This window comes from Cygnus atratus, chromosome 1 (genome assembly GCF_013377495.2).
Source record: "Cygnus atratus isolate AKBS03 ecotype Queensland, Australia chromosome 1, CAtr_DNAZoo_HiC_assembly, whole genome shotgun sequence".
Classification (NCBI taxonomy): Eukaryota; Metazoa; Chordata; class Aves; order Anseriformes; family Anatidae; genus Cygnus; species Cygnus atratus.
The window spans coordinates 116,003,276-116,018,496 of NC_066362.1; the positions used below are offsets into that span (position 1 = coordinate 116,003,276).

Sequence of the window (15,221 nt, forward strand, 5' to 3'; positions counted from 1 at the left end):
TGCCAGCTCTAAGCACTTCCTTTAAACCAAACCAAACCAAACAAAAAACACGCAAGATTTGATCATTCACTTTTGGGGCTACGTTACAGTTGCCGGCATCTGTCCCGTTTGAAAGGGAAGGGAAAAAACACCCCGATCCCAGGCAGGAAAAGGAAGGAAAAGGCACTAGGTGCTGCGCCGTGGTGTGAGAAACGAAGCCAAGAAAAACAGCATCTCAGGAGATACTGAAAACAAAACCAAACATGGTAAACAGGAGCAGAGGCAGCTTTCAGAAGAAATGCAGGAAGACAGTGACTAAAGCACCAGGAGTGGAACAGCAGACACATGGAAACCGAGCCCGGAGTGCCACGGTTTCTTTGCTCTTGTTTTCTTTACCATTTTACAGAAATCACGATGCTGGCGAGACCCTGCTATACCCAAGGGTCAGTCATGTCACTGCAAGCTGGTGGAGCCACGCTGGTTTATATCCACGAAGAAGCAACTTTCTCAGATTTCCCAGAATTACTGGGATTTAAAATAATGCCCTGAGAACCTCGCTGAAAACAGCAGCTGGGATTGTTCTCAAGCCAGGTCATACTAATAAGATAGATAAAAAATAACTAGGAGTACTTCTATTATTTTTGATAGTTGCAAAAACCCTAACTTTGGATGCAGCCGTGTTGAAAACACGACCCTAGAAAAACGTATGCATGACGCTTTGCTACCAGTGCAAGAGTCACAGCAAATGCACCCAGAGCTCTTTCAGATCAAGGTGACACGGATAGATTGCTCGTCCGGTAACGACTAAACCATGCTTGACCATTTTCACTCTATAGGCTTCTCTCCCTGTCAGGTTTTATAACCCGATTACTACAGACTTGGGTTAGATTCAGACAGATTGCCGGGCAGTGAAAGGCTCAATATCCCATTATCAGATTTGTGAGCTGGCCATTCCTCTTCATTTAGTATGTAATAGAAAGTGTCAGCAACGTCCTGTGGGCTCAGGCTTCACAATGAGCCTTAACTATGCAAGGTGTACGTGCGCATCTGGAGCTCGTGTGACGCTGCAGAGAAAAAAACTCCATGGAATCAGGTGCAGGACAACAATTTTAAAACATTTTTTATTTAAATATTAAATAAAACACATCGACTAATCATTTTGGTGTACATCTCTCATTTTAACATAAGAAATAAAATGATTGTTCAGTCATGATAAAAAATAAACTATACATCTTAATTAAACCAATCACATAGTGTCTTTAAATACCCTATTGCATTGCAGTCTGCAGAACAGCACTGTCAAGATATCTACAAAAAAAAAAAAACTTTTTAAAATGACCTCTTTCTGCTCCAGCAAGAATTCCAAAGAGGTTCTACAGCAATTGGAAAAGAAAAAAAAAAATACTATGAAAGTAAAGTGCTTGTCATTGCTTAGGACAGGAAACAAAAGAATCTGTGGCCTTTTGATCCATGGCATTTAAACAGAACAAATATTGAAGAGGAAATTCTGCGTTTTAAGTATGTGTGCTACCCCTTACAAAACTGAAGGCAAGTTGCTGCTTTGTGACGAGCTGGCTTCTTCTCACCCCCCTCTCTCCAGCCACCTCCAGATAACATTTTGTTGTTGTTTGCTTTGTTTTTAAACCGCTGTAATTTAGCACGAGACTTCGGTGTTTCCTCTGCTGCAAGGCACCACACATTCAGAAATTGAGCTCAAGCAATTTTCTCTCCCTGTGAAGCTTCCAGACCACGTAGCAGCAGTGGCAAGCTGGAGATGCACCAATACAGACACACAGGTACTACACACAGATAAAGAGGTTGTTTATGGAGAGCCACAGACAGAGCCACAGGACATCTTTAGCCATTCCTACTCCCACCAAGTAACCTAGTCAATCTTTGGCTTTTTTCTTTTTTTCTTTTTTTTTTTCTTTTTTTTTAAGAAACAAACCAAAAACAAGAAAACAGGTATCTATATTATTTGCAAACGCGTAATACTGCAGGTTGCACGAAGCCAAGGTAACTTGAAGGCACCCTGTGTCACGCTTGGGAGATGGGTCCTTAAAGCATTTTGACAAAAATGCGACTATTTTCCGACCTTCCAACGGTAACTTCCAGCTGTTTGCTCACCTGCTTCCAAAGCTTGAACGCCCTACCCTGCCCGTCGCTGTAGGGGCACGGCCTGCTCTCCCCCTTATACCTAAGCACATCTCCTGTTGACGCCAACAGAAGTCACGCTCCGCCTTGGGAGGAGGGGTGGGGTTTATACCAGAAACACAATATAAGCATATTACAAAATATAAAAAATAACTAGTGTTACATAGTTTTCTGCTTCCTATTTATATACATATACAGCATTAAAAACCATACGAAAAAACACCTACCTAATCCAAAACCTCATTTTGCTAGTATGCCAAAAACAAACCAACCCAAAACAAACACCCAAAGATTGTGCTGTTTTACTCACTTTTAATACAGTTTTGTTCAGAAATAGCTGTACTCCGTGAGAGTAGAATTCTGTTCTAGCCTGTTCCTTTTGTCTTTGTCAGTATAGAATTATAACCTCAATATTGCACATTTCCCCAAGAGTCAGTTCTATTTGGACCCTGATAATGAAATGCATAAAAACATAATTAGCAGCGGAAATAACGATGTGCAGCGCTAAGAAATACCCCTCAGGCAACTTGGAGGCAATCTCTAGGAGGGCTTTTTAGAAGGGGAAGCCCTTCCCGCCACCCCGCCAGCAATAATGGTTCCCTCCTCAGTGCCTCTGCAGGAATACGAAAAAACTTAGTGTTTATAAAGAGATTCCTAGTGATCATTTAGACCAACAAAATACACACGTGTGCACGCGTGTATACGTACGTATACACACAGCACCCCAAAAAACACATCCCTGCAGAAGACCAGACAGTACGTAATTTGGATCCTGATATCAAGGGATACATTTTTCAAGAGATTACTTGCTTCTGTGCTAATTATAAGGTTGTTTGGTTGTTGGTGTGGTTGGTTTTTAAAGGTTTTCCAGCTGATACATAAAGCAGAAAAGTTCACAGTTTTCATTTAAAGTATACATATCTGGGAGGTGCGGAATGGGGAGGTTGGTTCCTTTAAAATTAAAAGCGTTAACAGGAGGAGAAAAAAACAAATGGCAATGCTTCCATTTTTGTCTTCTGTGAATGCATAAATGCTGCATGCCACTGGTTTTCTGTTTATTTTCCTTAAAAGAGGTAATCATCTTCACAAACCCATAAGTGAATATTGTGAAAAAGGGAGGCTCTGGTCCCTTCTTTGAAAAGCCTCTCCCTGCTGTGTCACCACTACCGACAGCTGCTAATCTTGCATAACAGCGGAGCTGTATTGGTCTGACTTGAGTACAGTACCGAAGAGTTCTTCCCCAACCACATCCCTCCCTGTCCCCACAAATGCCCCACCCATCTTCCCCATCATTATTTTTCCTTTAAAAAAAAAATTCAATTTCTATTCGTATTTGTTCAGTGCAAGAGTAGTAGAAGCAAAAAGACAAACATATTGCTTGGTTCAGTTCTATAAAGTTGCTAGCTTTCTGAGCCAGACAGCCTCTTCACATACTTCAAAATTTATTGCTTCTGAGAGTCACTCGTCCGCACGACGCCAGCCAGCCACGGACCTACACGTGCCACGGAGCAGCGGTGCAAGTTCTTCGCAAAAAAAACAAAAAACCACAGCAGCGTCAGCTGCAGCAGCCAGAGCTCTCATTTGACCAGGACGAACTTCCCTAGCTGGTTGGAAGTCAGGTCCTCCATCTCACAGTCCCCGTGCTGCACAGTGACAGCCTCGTAGCTCGGAGACTGCGCGGAGAAACTCTGCTGCTGAGAGAAGGTGGTGCCAGCGGGAGAGACGCTGCTGCTGATGTACAGGTGAGTGTCTAGGAGGTGAGCTGCTGAGGACACCGGTGACACGCTGACACCAAAGAAGTGAGGTTGGAGCAGCCGGCTGTTGCCACCAAAGGCCAGCTCAAAGGAGTTCTCTCTTTGTAGCTCGGACAAGAGAAGAGAATTGGATGTTTTGCAGGTACCTGCGCTATCAGAGGAGGGGAGGCCGCTGGTCGCAGGTGTCTGAGACGTCTGGGGACAAGCTGGCTGGAGTAGCTGGTGATGCTGGAGCTGCAGCATTCTGAACAAAGGCCGAGGGTGGAAGAGGTTAACTTGCGTTGCCAGGACGGGTTCATGTTTTCCTTCCTCCTTTCCTGCCCCAACCCCCGATCCCAACTTGCCCCCCCCCTTTTTTTTTTTTTTTTTGTCGTCTTTCTCCACTGAACCTCTCCTTACCCAGCCAGCAAAATTAAAGCAACGACCACACCAGGTCGCTGTGTTTTCACTTGGTTTTTCCTCATGTCGGAGAGGGAGACTATCACCAGAAAGCTATCTAGTCACAGTGTGGCCAGCTAATAATAGATGCTGTAGAGACAACGTGTGCAGATAAACCGGAAGCACAATTTTCCATCTCGCTTCTCTGGGAATGAAGAGGTGCCACCGCACATGACATTTGAGGCCACTGGAACCGTGCCTCCTTTGTGGGCTGTAACTTTTCCAAATTACAAGGTCTCACTTCCTCGCCATGGGAAAATTACAGGAGGAGGCAGAGGAGGAAAGAAATCATTCCCAAAACTAACAAAGAAAAATACAGCTTGCAGTGGGGAGAAGTAATGTTTTCCCCCACGGTACCCAACTGCTTCTCAATCCAGCAACCTCCGAATGCTTGGCCATCGAGACTTTGGAGTGGAACTGCACGTCCTGCGTTACGCATGCCAGCGCAGGAAGCCACAAAGGAAGCTAAGCAGTTTATCTGCTGCCACACAGCACGGGTGAGAGGAAAGGAATCCCCAGTGACTCAACTCCCCAGTCTCTTTTGCCCCTAACCAAAGCAACCCCTAGGAAAATAGTAAAACTCCTCCAGGCCGGCTTCTCACCTCTGCTGCTGTAGCACCTCTTCCAGGAGGCTTCTTCCCTCTCTGCTGCTCCCGCCGTTGCTGTACAGGAAGGTGCTCGGCTGCGTGTGTTGGAAAGGGCTCATGGCACTCCTTGCTGCCCGAGATGAGGAGGACTGACACACCTGCCGAGCAAAGCCTTTGATTTTATTCAAGCCGAGAAACCCTTTGGCTCGAGCGTTCTTCCGCAGCTGCTGCCTAAAAGCCTTCAAGCCTGTGGGACACGAGGAAAAGAAACGCACTTTAATCCTCCTGAGCACTTGCCTAGGAGCCTGCTTTACAGATCGGCCCTTCTGGGCAGCTGCCTTCATTTGCGTGAGCACGCGCTACACGTACGCGTGACCCTTGGGCTCACGTTCATGGCTCTGCCTGATGGCCAGAGCAGAACTGACGTGACAGAACAGGGTCTGGGACAGCTGCACCCTCGTGTAGATGGGCACACGCACAGCAAGGGACAAAGCTGCTAGGAAACACAATGTGCATTCCGTATTTTAGGAAGAGGGTGGAGCTTGCCGTCCCACTCACAGCGGCAGAAATATCTTCATGGGCATGCTGAAGCAGCATGTGAGAGCCTCCCGTCTCAGAACCTTCCTCAGGGACTACGAACACGAGAGGCAGAATGCCTCAGGGTAACCCTAACACAGAGGAGCAAGCCCCTGCATGCTTCCCTCTCCCAGTGGCCGTCGGAAGGGTGCGAAACCCCAGCAGTAAAGCGAGGAAGGAGTTACCTTGAGTTAATGAGGTATCAGATGCTCGCCTTCCTTCTTGGAAGCTGACAGGCAGGAGGGAAGCACCTCCCGTGCAGCCCTGGGCCTGTAACACCGGAGCGTCAGACTGGGAAGCTAGGAAGGGTGATGTCATCCTGGCTGCGGCCGGGCTCCCCGTCATTACTTGACCTGCCAAGCAGCTGCTCAGGGCCACGGAGCTGTCATTTGAAGATGAAGTAAGGCAGCTGTCTGAACTAGTTCCCTCTGTGGGGCTCGCTGAGGAGGAAATGACTATACCTGCAGAGGGGAAGGAAGGACAGAAGGAGCATTCCCAAGATGAGTACGGGAAGGAACGAGCGTGACATCAGAGCATTCTGCCCACCTACACTGGCACTAATTAGCAGCTGCGAGCCAGCGAGGTGTCCAGCAGCTCGTGCTGTCACAGCGCCGGACTCCAGCACGGGGCCACCGACGTAAAACCTGCCTGGCTCCTGCCCAGCCAGCAGGGCTCTGCCAGCATCTCCGGGCTTACGGGGTTTCTTAGCACAACACTCCGACGTGGGATTTTTGCTTTGTGAGCATTTCTGCTTGTTTAGCTCAAGGGGGTTGGATGTGTACCCAATACAGTTAGTGATGATCTTGGGTTTTTTTGTTTGTTTTAAAAAAATCAGTCACACATGCGACCACACCCACCCACCCAAACAGTGAAACAAGCAGAGAAGGGTTATGTCCTGCTTGTGAGGACGCTTCCTCTAAAACGATCCAGGTAAAATTTAACAGTGCAGAGTCCCTTCCTGGAGAGCCCCACTTATTTAAGGGAAGACAGACATGAGGAGAGTAGACTAGACCTCTTTTCTGGGCTTTCCTACCCCAGTCAAGGTAAAATCAGCACATTCTCCCCAAACATTTGGCTGCTGGGGCGCTCCTTCTCTGTGCTTTTCCTCTAGCTAAGGACAACCTTCACCTCTCCCAGACTTACATGGAGGGGCATGCTGATAGAAATGAGTGGTGACTTCAGCCAGCGTGTGCCTCCGGCTGGTGTTGCTGGGGATGCGGATGGGGTGGTCGTACGCCTTAATTTCGTCTTCCAGCTCCTTCTCTTGCCTTACTTCTTCGCTAATGGTGGTCTCCAGCAGGCTGTTGGGGGAGATGGAGCGGTTCCGAAAGAGCCCATTGAAGTTGGGATCCACAGGAAAGAACACAGGCTGCAAAACACATCAGTTCACAGACTGAAGGGCGTTTCACTTATTTCCACACTCCATTTTAATACTCTTCACAGCTCTGGGGCATGCCTTCCGTAGGTGTACTGTTTGAGAAGCTACTGCAACACCATGCCCAAGTGCAAAACAAAAGATTCAAGGCAGAGAACAACAGTCACAAACTGTTGTTTTGGATCAACGCAACAATTAAAAAAAAACACAACAAGACAAGTTACACGCAGGGCAGCTGAGAACACCAACCTGTAATGGATTGTTCATGTCACAGTCCATTTCTGCCTGCAAGGATGGCTGAATCAGACTCTGAGGTTGCTGGTAAAGCAGAGATGATCGCAGGGTTTCACTAGTGAGACTGTCCTGAGGCATCTGAAGGCAGAGAGAGATGCACAGAAGCCATCACACACCGCAGTTCATGTGATTCTTCAAACACTCAAGGCTCAAGGAATTTCAGAGACACCTTCTGTGCGAGCCTTCTCCACGCACTTTCTATCAAAATTAACAAAGCTGCTCTTTCAATGCCAACACAAACGCAAAGTTCCTTCTCCTAACTCAGGCAATTAAACTGGAAGTACAGTTTGAAAAGGCACCAGGAGTGCACTTTAAAGGGGGGTGTGGGTGAGGAAAAGAAAAAGAATGTCAGAAAAAACACAAACTGAATCACCGAGTACTTCTGAGGATCCTACAGGGTGTGTAACAAAGAAAACGTAAGTGATCCATGCCTGAGAAGGCAGCCTAACCTTCTGGCTCATTACTGAGCCGCACCAGAGGCAAACTGCTCTCTGGATCACGACCCACAGGCCGTTAGTATTCCATCAGCATCCTGCTGACGAACAGTAGGCTGCATCCTGTCAGAGGGCACAGATATCGGAATCGGTTCTCAGAAGCCTCAGGGTTGCAGTCTTGTATTTCCCACAGAAAGTGGCAGGAAAAAAAGAGAAGACACATACAGCCTCCCAGGTAGGCAACGCCCTTCCTCACCTCGACATTGCTGATCTCGGAGCTCCTCGGCCTTTGCTGACGGCCAGTCGCTGGACGACTCGATAGCTGGCTGCTTCGATACTCCTTGAGCCGCTCCAAGAGCAGGTAATAAATTGCAGCAAAGTGGTTGTAGCTGCTGTTTTGTAGAGACTAGAAGACATCAAAAGAGCCTTTGAGTAACAGATAACTCGAGATATAAGCAGCCACAACTCATCGTTAAGGCTTCATAACACTGTACTCATAAAAATAGTTAAAATCCAGAAGGACAGTGTGAATTTTACTACACTGTGACACTGGATCAAGGCCGGTCACTGAACAACACACGACTGCACCACTGGCATGCTGGTAGTCGCTGAAAATATATTTAAGGGACAAGCACTTCTCACCTCCACAGTCCTCTGCCTGTCGATGCCAAGTGTCTGCATGATCCCAAGGACCTGTTCATTGTAGTCGCCCAGGTTGGAGTTGTAGTTTTGCATGGAGAAGGACAAAGACTGCTGCTGCTGAAGAAACGGGTCAGCTTGCATCCACTTGTGCTGCTTTATTTGGGAAATAGTTATTCGTTTTGTTGGGTCCACGACCAACATCCGTCGGATTAGCGTTTCACAGTCTGGATGACAAAGATAAACTCATGAGCAAGGGGTGAAAATGACAGTCCGGTCCCAGGTCATTGCTAAGAAACCTTCCCACCACCAATGTTTGTTGTCTGTGAAAATGGGAATTAAGAGATTTTTGAGCAGCTGATGCATGGTGTGACTACTAAATATTCAAACCAACACAGGAAAGGCCAACATACATTTCATAAAAGCAACGTGTCACTACAGGAAATGAAGCTGTACTGGCTAGCAGCAGGTTTCAGGTGGCTTTCTGCCTTGCAGTAGGGCTGAGTGGATGCAGGTTTAAATCCACTTGGAGCAGGTCAGAATTCAGTACAGAACTACTGTACAACTACTGTACATACTCAGATACAACTTCCTGGTCCATGCCTACTGCTAATTTGTTTATAACCGGGGAATCAAAGCCATTCATGGCTAAAACTGATAAAGGTCACACTTCAAAAGATATTATTCACTTGAAGAGAGAGGCACATTCACTTTTCTGCATCCAAATCAGGGACAGGTGATATTACGCCTCAGTTCCTTTTTCTCACCAGCCTGTTCGAGCGCAAGCATTCAAGAAACAGCGCTAAGCCTCACTATTTCTGCTCCCCTTGGCAGCAAAGCCACGCTGAAAAGTTCCCTTTCTGCATAGTTTGAGCATCTTAGAACTACACCCATGTCAGCATTGCAGGCTCATTAAAAGTCTGTTTTCTCTCTTTTCTAAATGATTATTTCTTCAGCTAGGGTTTCAATTATTTTTGTAATCCACAGAGGTACTCTGAGAAAGGAAACGACAGCGTTTTAGATGCGCCATGAAGTAGATATCAGCAAAGAAAGCATGTACAACCAGGCCCTGAAGTCCTACCCTACAGAAATTACTGGATGCATAACGACAAGGGGATTGCCAGCTGCAAAACCAGTCCCATCTGTCACTGCCCCAAGAAGAAACAGGACAACTATTCCTTTACTCGCAGTTCCTTTTTCTAACATTAAGGATCTGAATAAAAAGCACCTTCGGACATGAAGTATGGGATGCGGAACCGCCCCTCCAGCACTCTTTGCCTCAGAGTTGGTAAGTTGGGTCCGTCAAAAGGCAGAGAACCACAGACGAGGACGTACAGCACCACCCCAAGGCTCTGTCAACAGAAAACAGCACAGCGTATGAGCGACTCCAGCAGAAGCAATGGTTTTGAAAGCCCACAGCCCCTAAGAAACTGTGAAATGCAAATTCTGAGGAATTTCAAGCTCACCCATATATCAAGGTGAGGGCCTTCATATTCCTTGCCTTCAAACACTTCTGGAGCTGCATAGGGCGGGCTTCCACACCAAGTGGAGAGGGGTTCTCCTGACTTGTAGAAGTTTCCAAAGCCAAAGTCTGGAAGGAAGGTGAAAATCTTGGGTAAGACATTGCTCAACCACATGCAAACATTTCAGAAGTAGCAGAAAACGCGTTGCTTTGTTCTCCACACATCCATTTGAACTACTCTTTTTTTTTGTCCAGAACATACGTACATAGAACTATCAGTAACTTTTATTTAATTTTTAGTTACCGTAAGTACACTTATTGGATCACACTAGGGAAACTGAGTTTGACTACATGCCTAACGCTGTTTATAGAGTAAGCGTGCATTTCTTATTACCTGCTAACTTGATATTCATGTTAGCATCTAGCAGAAGGTTCTCTGTTTTGAGATCTCTATGCACTATGTGGTGGCTGTGACAATATTCCACCGCCGAAAGAATCTGCCAGAACTTCTTCCGTGCTTCGCTTTCACTCAAGTGCCCGTTGGAGGTCAGATGATCTAAAAGACCAAAAAGGACGCACAAAATTTAGAAACACCTGGAGGAAGCTTTTTGTAATATTCCATGTGCTGTACTTGCTTTTTGACAGCTGACAACACCAAGCCTGGATTTGTAGCCAGAACATATATTACTCAGGACTGGCAGCAACAAAGCCACAACTTCTAAACCTAAAGAACCATTAGCTACTGCAGCGAGAACTTACCAAACATTTCTCCATTCTTTGCAAACTCAGTAACAATGTAAAGCATATCCTTTGTCTCCATAACCTGTCAAGACACAAGAAAGGACACGCTTAAAGAAATGCAGACCTCTGTAGTTTCTTTCATTTAGAGAAATGTATTCTCAGACTTATCAGTTCAATTATTTATGTGCTGCAGCAGCTGGCAGCAAAGACATCTAATTTTGCACCACAACGATCTTTCCTAGCAAACTGGTAATGAAAAAGGTAACAAATCACTGCTCATGCCTACAACATACAACAGCTTCCCGTGCCATTGTTCTTCTCACCATTACCATGCCACCTAATCTCCATAAGATAACTGGTGAGCACTTCTGTACTTTCGTACACTTCCCTAAATTCCTTTTTTTTTTTGTTAAAATATGCATATAAAGTTTTATAATTCACTGGACATATTTTGAGCACTCAAAGACACTTAAATTTACTTAGTCATCTTTGTTTCATGGCTAGCAGGTACTCAGATCACAGGAGATACCTAGAACTTGGAAAATCAGGAAGTCATTCATATCAGACACCCCACTCCCATTCAGCGTTGGCTGGGGACGTGGCAAGCCTCCCATGCAAGTGAAGATAGGTAGCTGTTTGTGTAATTGCACTGCCTGAGGCACATCAACAACTGTCAATATATTGCTCAACATTCACCTATCAATCTTGTGTCAACTTCCTCTGACACTTGTTATTTTGCACATCTTTGGAGGGAAAAAGCAAACAAATAATGCTGAGTGTTTTCGAATTCATATTCGATTACTACGTCGTGTCTTTTAAATGTTGCCTTTCAGGTTTAAAAACAAAAAAAAAAGAACAAAAAAAACACACAAAAAAAACATTTCCCTAGAACTGGACACAAAAGGAACAGGTATTTTGTTTTGGAAGCAGGAGGCTCGCAACAGGTTAACAATCAAACGAGTGCCAATACGACTTCAAAGGCTGCAGTTTCCAGCCTCCTAAAAGTAACTTTTTTCAAAGTCTCTCGTCCTCCCCTCACTACAAGTACACACAGACACAAAACGAAAATAAACAAACAGGGAGCAAAGGAAGAGAGGTTCCCAATTTAAAAAAAATGAAGGAAAGTGTTCTGGGAAAGTTGCCAGCTGGATGAAATTAAGACGCCGCGCTGAAACTAAAACAATGATGAAATAATACAAGAACACACACCCTACATCGGCATGTCATCTAATTCCATCCCTGCTTCTCAGTCTCCACCAAACAGGTAAAGCATCGATTCCAACAACAAAGAAAAGAAAACTGCTGAAAAAAAATTACGGCGCACTACCAACGTCATTTGCTCAGTCAAGTGAAGTGGTTCAACTAGATGGAATTTAACCTGCTTTTCTAAAAGCTTCAAAATAGTATTTAGTATTTTCACCCACATCATTCCACTGAAATGAAATCAACAGGACTGTTAGAATGTTTCGGTATATCCTATACTGCCCTATGGGCAACGATGACGTCAGATGTTAACGCAGAACCATTTTTGTTATGATGTTTAATACTATAAATATCAGGCACTTTGTGTGTGTCAAGGTCTTTAAAAATAATGCCTTGCCGAAGCACCTGCCTTACTGGCTTTTCAGCCTTACACATTAATTAACTTTGTTTTTTTTTTAAGCTAACAAACCCAACGGTAAGATTGCAGCTGGTCATAGTGTGTGCTTCTGCACATGGCATTTCAGACCTGCTGCTTCTTTCTTCTGCTATTCCTCCCCCCTGCCCTTCTGGACAGGTCCAGACGGACTGTGATACCTCATCTTCTTCTCCAATCCACATGGCACTATTTAAGATGATTAAGAGGAACTTACACCAAATGCTAATTAGATCAAATGTTTAGAATTTGCAAAGCAGTCCTTGCTCACTAGACAGCTGTGATCCTGTTTTCTGCACAACACATTAATTTGTTCTGACTGTTAAAAAAAAAAAACGAACAGTACAGAAACTGAACAAAACTAAATCAAAATTCATACTGTGAAACTCTACAAGTGAAAAGATATTTTAAAATTATTTTTAAAACTATGTGAACTGGAGTGGAATAACCAAAAAGGTCATTTTCAGACATATTTTAAGATATCAACATTTGTAGACTTTTTTTTTTCCTGGTGATTTTAAAGCCCTTCCACTTATGGCAAGCCCAACTTTTGTGCACGCGACTCTGCTGTCCTAAAAGAGTTTAAGTCCTCCTCTTATCAAAAGTACATAAGAAGTTCTGACCTTCTACACTGGAAAAGCAGAGGAGTTAGGAAGGCAAGTTAACTGTAGAAGTTCAGACAGTTCGTTTCAGATCAAGAAACGGATTTCAGTCTGTTTTAATGGTTTTGTTTTGATCGTTTTGTTTTAATCAATTTGCCATATAGTCGTCTAATTACCAGAATCTTGTTCAAAGAATGATGAATGACTTTAAAAAAAACAAAAAATAAACAACAAAAAAAACAGTTTTTGTAGAAAACACTTTAAATAAACTATTTCAATTTGCGTTTTCTCTGCAAATATTTGATGTGAAATCATGTGCAAGACACACGTATGTCATTTGCATGCTGTGCTTCAAAGCCGACCTCTTACCTGGTATAGCTTGATAATGTGGGGATGATTCAAAAGCTTCATTATCTGAACTTCTCTATAAATCTTCTCCAGGTTGCTTGGGTCTAACCTTGTTTTGTCTATTATTTTTATTGCAACCTGCAGATTAAAGAATTAAGAAAATAAAACAACTCCAGGCATTGCAAAACAGGTATTCCTAGAAAAAAAAACCAAACACAGCACCACATGCAAAACCACACGCAAACTCACAAAATCCACGTAAAGTAGCCTCTAAAGTACAGTCCCGACAAAGCTGATTTTTCTGAACTGCACTGAATTTACAACAAAGCGTTTTCATTTTTCTTTTCTACGTCAAAGGATTACACGTAAGGTAGCGAACAGAACTGCAGAAATTAGCACTGTGCAGGATTTGGTAAGTCTTTTAATCCACCCCATGCTAGCGAAAAACTGATTTCTGTAACAGACTGTTTTCTACTCGAGCGATCGGTGTGACTTTGACATGTACCAAACATGGAAATACAGTTGCATGCCCATTAGGAAATCATCTCCGCGAACATTGCAAGTTCTTTGTTCTCCAAATGTACGTGCTGAATGAAAAAATTAAACCTGTCTAAAGAGTTCAAGAGCTCCTCAGTCTGTTGGACTCTTAGAGAAGTAGAAGGGATGGAGAGAAGGTATCGTGGTAGTTGGTGATGTTATTTTTGATGTGTTCTTGCTTTAGTTTTACACCAACTCCGTGGGGCACGGGCTGCTGGTACTGCGGTGAGAAAGCACGGAGTTTGCTGCCGGGCTTTTCACCTTCTGTGCCGCTTCCTTTTGTTGTGTTTGTAAAGAAAACCCCGTCTGGGCTCTCCCCTATCTCCCTAGCCGCACTCACCTGCGTTTTGGTCACCCTGTGCCGGGCCAGCTTCACCACGGCGAAGTTGCCTTTCCCCAGCGTCCTCTCGATGTCGTAGAAGCCGACTCGCAGCGGCCGCTGCTGGGCTGGCTTGGCGGCGGGCACGGCGGCGTACTCTGACATGATCACCATGGTTCAGGCGGGCGGCGGGCGAAGGCACCGCCGCGTTCAGGACGGCAGCATGGGCGCTGCACCTGCACGGGAGACACCGGAGTCGGTCAGGGTCCCCCTCACACCGGCGGCCGCGGGTCCGCCGGGCGGCGGGAGGCGCCCGGCGGAGCCGCGGCCGCCCCGCTCCCCTCACAGCCCTCCGCGCTCCCCTCACAGCCGCGACCGTTGGTGCGCGACCGTTGAGCGGGCGGCCGTTGCCGCGCCCGTACCTGGCGCGCGCTCCCCGCGGCTCGCGCCGGGCTCTGCCGCCGCGCGGCTAGGGTGTGAGGGAGGGAGGGAGGCAGCGCGCATGCGCGGCGACGAGGGGGAGGGAGGGGGGCATCCCGCGTGCTCCCTCCTCCCTCCTCCCTCCTCCCCCCTCCCCTCCTCCTCCCCCCGCCCCTCCTCGGCCCGCTCCTCCTCCCCCGCCCACCGGCGAAAAGCCGAGCCGGGCCCCATTGACGTCACGTTTGACGCCAGAGAGACGCGCGGCCCGGCGCGGGGCTGGAGGGGAGCGAGACGGCGCGGCGTTGCCAGGCAACGGGCGGCGCTGACGCGCGCGCTGATGGAGCCGTCGCCAGGGAGACGGGGGGGCGGTGACGTCAGGGAGGGAGGGGAGGGGGCACCTGGGTCTCCGGCCCGCTCCCCTTCCCGCCCCGCCCCGCTGCTGTCACGTGACGCCCGCCATCTCGCGGCGGGGTCGCCCCCTGCCGGCGCGCGGCCGTTAACCGCCGTTAAGCGCCCGTTAACGGGCAAGGCGAGCAGCAGTAGCGAAGCGACGAGCCCCTTACCCTGCCTTACTGCCTGCACCTGCGGAGGTGGCAGCTCCGCGAGCGGGGCTTGGAAGTGAGCCCTTTTGCACCCCCAGGCTGACTGGGGGTCCCGAACGTGCCCGGTGGGCTCCTCTCAAGGCTCGTTGCCAAAAGCCGGGTGGCAGATGCCTTCAATAAAGTTCAGTCTTCGCACAAAGTGCAGTCTTCACACCAAGTTCAGTCTTCAAAGTTCAGTCTTCACACAGCAACCAAAGTTTGCCCGCTTGGTCTCAAATTCCAGATAAGCCTTAAAAATACGGCTTGAATGATGCCTGGCGTGTCTGTTACATTCAGCTTACTCTCCTCTGTTAGAGTCAGTCCTAGACGTTTTTCAGACAAGTA

The 15,221-nt window shown here is 46.7% G+C and overlaps 1 protein-coding gene across 1 annotated transcript; it reads right to left on the reverse strand.

Annotated features, from left to right (window-relative positions):
• Positions 1–1,073: 1,073 nt before the first annotated feature.
• Positions 1,074–14,471, reverse strand: SIK1 (salt inducible kinase 1). Its single transcript, XM_035546085.1, has 14 exons — positions 14,298–14,471; positions 13,897–14,111; positions 13,041–13,157; positions 10,452–10,515; positions 10,087–10,248; positions 9,697–9,821; positions 9,459–9,582; positions 8,234–8,457; positions 7,848–7,997; positions 7,113–7,235; positions 6,632–6,857; positions 5,674–5,949; positions 4,928–5,159; positions 1,074–4,131 (listed from the first exon to the last, which is right to left on the reverse strand). Exons 2-14 carry the CDS (start codon positions 14,047–14,049, stop codon positions 3,711–3,713), a joined length of 2,397 nt encoding a protein of 798 aa, XP_035401978.1. The 5' UTR covers positions 14,050–14,111; positions 14,298–14,471; the 3' UTR covers positions 1,074–3,710.
• Between the last annotated feature and the right edge of the window lie 750 nt (positions 14,472–15,221).